This window comes from Filicampus tigris, chromosome 1, assembly GCF_054856515.1.
Source record: "Filicampus tigris isolate MCC_2025a chromosome 1, RoL_Ftig_1.0, whole genome shotgun sequence".
Taxonomy (NCBI): Eukaryota; Metazoa; Chordata; class Actinopteri; order Syngnathiformes; family Syngnathidae; genus Filicampus; species Filicampus tigris.
The window spans coordinates 18,915,164-18,921,123 of NC_141217.1; the positions used below are offsets into that span (position 1 = coordinate 18,915,164).

The 5,960-nt window shown below is 42.3% G+C and overlaps 1 protein-coding gene across 1 annotated transcript; it reads right to left on the minus strand.

Annotated features, from left to right (window-relative positions):
* Positions 1 to 405: 405 nt before the first annotated feature.
* On the minus strand, positions 406 to 5,592 carry LOC147153123 (uncharacterized). The gene is made up of 4 exons (XM_086024501.1): positions 5,368 to 5,592; positions 4,331 to 4,478; positions 1,326 to 1,807; positions 406 to 975 (listed from the first exon to the last, which is right to left on the minus strand). Exons 1-4 carry the CDS (start codon positions 5,490 to 5,492, stop codon positions 903 to 905), a joined length of 828 nt encoding a protein of 275 aa, XP_085880627.1. The 5' UTR covers positions 5,493 to 5,592; the 3' UTR covers positions 406 to 902.
* Positions 5,593 to 5,960: the final 368 nt, after the last annotated feature.

A 5,960-nucleotide genomic window follows, 5' to 3' on the forward strand; every position in this document is an offset into this window, starting at 1 on the left:
CTCAACAACAACAACAACAACAACACAATGCAGCTTGAGTGACCTTCCCTGCACTTCTGTATCAGTACTGTCAGAGAAAAAAAATATGGCATCCGTCAAGCTCTTTCAAAGCATGAAACCATTTTGTTGCTTACAAATCTCCGCTTCTTGTCTCAACCTAGCCTCCACTCCGCTCCCAAGTTTGCACAGTATGCCTCATTATCTTAATTGCTCTGTCGCTGATTAAAGAAGCGCACAAGACAATGTGGGCATCCACTGCTGGTGTTTCCATACTGTGACAGATAAAGATTTGGTGATTTCGTTCGCTGTGCGGGGCTCTCCATTAACAGTGGCCCGGGGGCACTACTTAAACATGTTGGGTTAGTTCAAATTTCATGACTACATAGGATGAAATCAACACGGGTCTGTCTTTTCGAATATTTATTACAATCATCCTTGACGTTTTTACCCAAGCGCACATTCGTTTGGCACGTCAGGTTAAAAATCCTTCCATAAGTGATGGCTTGAACAAGAGCTAAAGCCCAGAAAATGTCACATGAAATATTCAGTTCGATGTTACACACACAAAAAACATACATATGGATACATAATATGCTAACGTGTTGGGATAGCAATTATGAAATGAGTAAAAAAGATGAAAATGGGGTTTACTGCGGTTTCCAAACTTCCCAACATCAATATCTGGTTGCCGATTATCAGAGTCCAATTGATCCATCACCATGTATGTCCATGTTATTCCAACGCATGATGTCTTTGAGTTGATTTGGGTGCTGGGGACCACCTTTTTTTTTTTTTTTTTTAATGGTGCTTATATGACCAGAGTGCAGCTGAATTATGGAAAAGCCGCGAATGCCCGCTGGCTCTTTGCATCAACGTGAAAACGCACCGCTTCCGCTCGGAGCTCACCAGCTCATGTCCACATTCAGCTCTGACAGACACTGAGCCAGGTGGCCATCACGGTCCATCTGGGAGGCCCTGGGGGGACAGGAACCACAGGATTCAGGTGTGCTCAGGTAATTCACCAAACAAAAACAAACCAACGTCAGACTCCCGAAACATGGTCAAATTCATGCGCAAGGCACCTAAAACGACAAAACACCGGAGCAGTTGGAGGCGGCCACCGCCAGTGGTCATAAATGAACACAAAGCAACACCCGGCATAGCATTTGAGCCCCGACTTCATCCACGGATCCATTTTCTACAGCGCTTTATAGAGCGCGGGGGCCATTTTTAGAAATGAGACATTTGATGTTTGCGTTACATTAGTAATGAGTGACGTTTGTTGAATCATTTGTTTCCCAGAGTTGGAAGCCGTCCATACTCACCCATCAGGGAAGACCAGCAGGCACATAGGGCAGCTATTCAACCTATCTGGAGCTTTCTCTCTACTTTTTGTGCCACTGCACTTCTGTCCTTCGTCCTCTTCAGTCTCCATTGGCTCCTCAGTGATATTTTCTTCCTCGTCCGGAGGTTGACCGTCTAAGCAACTGACTGCTACCGTTGGTCTCGTTCCCACATGTTGCTTCATCCCTTTCCTTTCGACACGCGAGGGCCCGGCGACGGCATGGAGAGACGTGTGCTCTTCTTTGGAGCGAGCTCGTACGGTCGCAAAGTTGGCCTGGCGCTCTTGATGAGCGAGAGAGGAGAGCGACCTGTCAGCAATGTCAAGTCCAGCGCTGGTCTGCTGGGAAGAGGTGCTCGGGATATCTGGACGCTTTTGGGACGTTGGAGGTGCTTCGGGGAAGGGAGGAGCTTCTTCGTTCGAGGCCCGACGGCGTTGTTCATCCGGCACCTGTGACGTGGATTCCTGAAATGAAAGCAGGAACGCCGATGAGCGGTCGGCGTACACAAGTTCATTTCATGCGGCTTCCACCAGTGAAGTGGATCACCACGTGTGTGAATGACTGCTTTGAAGGGATGTCACAATATCGTCAATATCGTGATATCGCAATATTAAAATTGCCACGATATATCATTGTCGTCATGCCACGATATTAATAGCAGAAGATCTGTTGAAAAGCCTGTGTTGTTTTCCATTTGTGCAGTTCCAGCACCCTCCGGTGGTTAGTTTATTAGTGCAGTTTAATTTGATGCCACTTATGTTTTAGACCAGGGGTGTCAAAGTCAAATGGATGGAGGGCCAAATAAAAACATTTTGTTACAATGTTCGAATGTTCATTGAAAATTTTTAAATGTCCGGATCGGATCGGGTCCTTCGCGCCTGCTGTTGACGTCACGCTTTACGATATATTTCTGTAATATATTTTTTGTTTGTCACCCCCGCCCTGGCTGTTGTGTTTGTATGCTCCGAGTTACTAAATAAAAAACAAAATACAATGACGTATTTTACTGCTACTTTTACGAGGCAGCTCATACGTCACTTGCGCTTATGACCCGAGTTTCACAAGCCGCTGCCCGTCTTGTGAAACAACAACAGAGGAACTTTTGTGTTTCTCCTGCCGAACTGGCAACAATTTGGTGGCTGACTCGGGCTGCAAGATCGTATGTACTGTATATAATGTGAAGTATTTCTTAATAAAATGTGTTTTACCCCGACTAATTTTTCAGCGCAATCCGATTCCGAAAGCCACGAAACAGTGACATGACGCCTTCAGCCGGCATGTAGACCGCCGAAGGACGATCCTCACAAAAGTAGCGGTAATGTCTGTTATTTTACTTTATTTTTTATTTAGTAACCCCGAACATACAAACACAACAGCCAGTGGGGTGGCATACATCGTCGGGCTCCTTTCTTCTTATATGCAAAACAATGTGATAATGAATCTGCTAATTTTTCCTTCTTAGCAAGAGTATTGGAGCTCCCTCCCACGTTCTTCCATGTTGCGTACAGAGTAACATTTGCTACGGAATATTTTTTTGGCTGTTTGTCTGATGCTGCAAACCTGAACCACTTACAAATGATTACTTACAATTAATATCTTGATTAACGGTAATTTCACAGCCCAAACTCATGATACTCTGTGGATTTATTGATACATGTGTGTTGTGCATTGTTCATCATCTGAAGCACGCCACAAACGATAAGAGCAGTAAGAATATACTTTATGATTATTTTCCTCCATGTTGTGAGGTGTTTTACCTCTTTAAAATAGTTCTGTGTGTTCCACGCTTTAGGAGATACCAAAGTGTGAATCTGTCATAGTCAACAAGAGACAAATGGAAATAAAATGCAAATAATATTAAGACTGTTCTTGTTCCATCTAGTTTGAGGGTGCTTTTTTTTTCTTAAATCAGCTCTATGAAGAAGAAACTGCAAGTATTGTTTGAGTATTTGTTATTGGTTAATTTCTTTGTTGCTCAGCTAGTAGGATAACACAAAAACTACTCAACGGATTTTCACCAAACCAGTGGAGGCGTGTCATGTGTGCCAGTCAAGAATTATTATCATTTTTAAACATTTTAAATGTGAATAGAGCAATTTCACTTCCGTTTTGCTATTTCACACAAATTAATACCCGTCTTGCTGTTGTTCATTTTTGATTTCGCTATTTCAAGTCACAGGGTCAGACAAACACGGAAGTTTAAACTTAGAAGGGGATCCACACTCTATCGAGCGCTTCTCCAGTTTACATCGTAATCATTCTCCTTTCTATGTCCCCCCCCCCGCCCCCCCCAATTCCCTGTAGTAGTAGTTGTGGTTGGAGGGGGTATTTCAGATGGAACAACTCTGACACGCTTTGAAATTAATTGGAGTAATGTATTGGTTAGAATACGAACAGAGATGTAAACCCTACTGCTATGTAGGAGCACATCATAATGATGACAAAGCATCTAATATAAGATAATGCTAAAAAAAAAAAAAGAGGCCCTATTACCAGTCAAATTACATATAGAACGTGCACATAATTGTGTAAATTTGTTTGTGGTACAATAAGCATGGACTGCAACTACAACTACATTTTGGCAGATTATAAAAAGTGGGGAGCCAATCCCAAGCGAGCACTCAAGAAAAGGAGCCTGAATTTAAACCCTGAACCTCAAAACTGTTTTGTTAACTCGTTCTGTACCAGACATTTTCAGACTCCCTTTTGCCCTAATGTTTGAAATTTTTTGAAAGAAATATAAATACATTCTTGGGATTGAATGGCTGGACTGTGAAAAGACATAAGTATGTCTTTGGGACATATTGAACACCCTGACGTCTGTTTCTCACCCCGATTATCTACTGTTGTTGAACTTTTCAGTTGTAGAAAATAAGGCCATTTTTCATGCTCTTTTGATGCAAAAACATCCTGTAGTGTAGAGTAGTGCTCCTGATTTTATCAATAGAAATGATGGCATTCTCCATAAAAACCTAAAGGCAACATACTGTTACAAATGAATGCGGAAGATCAGGGACTTGTTCCCAGTGCTCCTCGTTCAGGTATGGCAGAGCGGAGTGGAGGGTCAAGGCCCACAGAGCTTCCGCAGAAGAGAGGTGCTCCTTTGTCCACCATGGTGAGCCAGAATCTGCAGACCTTCAAATCACAACTCTCAATCTACTAAAATGCATTTATTTTCAATGAACTACTATGCCATTGTAGATACATTGATTACAGAGCAATTTCCTTCAAAGATAACACTGGTCAACAGCAAATTTTAATCAGAGATAGCGTTGTAATCTATAGCTTTAACATTTCCGGGGGAAAAAAAAAATCCACCTGTTGGTGAACCTAACCCTTAATTCATAAATATTACGAGCGGTGGGTACTAATGCGTCACACTGACTCAAGTAACTTTTCGGATCTATTCTACTTGTCCATCTAGTTTTAATGTAACATATTTTTACTTGGATGTTTGTGTTAATCAACACCACTGCATTCAATAATTTGAGCTGTTAGGTTCCTCTCGGTACTTTTACCCTAGCGTACTTTTCATTTATTTATTTTTTTACATGACGGAATAAAGTCAATGCAACCCCAAACAGATGCAAAGGTGTCAAAGTGACTCATTAATGTGTAACATGGCAAAAATCGATATTTATGTACCTTACAGGTTATATCTAAGCGATTATAAACCCCATAGACAATGGATGAATGGACTGTGAAAAAAAAACTCAGGTTACCTGCGTGCTCATTGTTATTCATTTCATTGTTTTACATTTATGGCCTATACGTATTTTTCACACAAATATTGACTCTAAATGTGACTTCGCTGCTGCGGTAGCTATAGATCTCGACAGTGTAGTATGTTTGCCACAAACACGAGTGCTCGGTTTACGACGATGTTCCATTCCCACGGCGTAACACGAATTTGTACATTAATAGTCTGAAACGGACCGTAGACGTCAATGTTTGTAAAAGCGTTGTCATCAAACTTTAACCACACATGCATTGCTTTATTACTGTTTATCGATGTAAAATTTACTTGGTCACATTGGTCTTCTTTGCTTCGGTACTTTTCGTCTCCAAAGGGCCACCGGAAGTTATTTCCCCAGTAGCTTCGACTGAATACTTGCGTTTATTCGTGCTTTTTGAGAGATTTCCAGCCATGTTTGTATATCTGAGAGAGACACTTCATATTCGCGCGTTTCGCGGTACTCAACTTCCTTGTTTGGAGTATGACGTCACCGAAACCTGTCCAATCCGAGAACGTCTCTTTCATAGGAAGACGTTCATACAGACGTTTCCCTTTTGCAGGCAGGCAGGCAGGCAGGCAGGCAGGTAGAGACAGAAGGACAGATACATACATACATACATATGTAACCCTTTTAACAGTAGGACTGCCGATGACAGCACTTGTAGTCTACGGTTAGGGTTATCTAACTCTAGGTTATTTAACTCTAGGTTCGATGAGGAGGTTGCTTGTGGCTGGTCATGTAGTAGGACAGAGATTCCACCTCAAATGAAAACGCCAGAGCTGGGCATTTGACCCTTTTTTGTCCGTCCGGCCGTGACCCTCGACCCTTGACCTGGGTACCCGGCCTTGACCCACCGCCCTTATTCATCAAAATTATCATA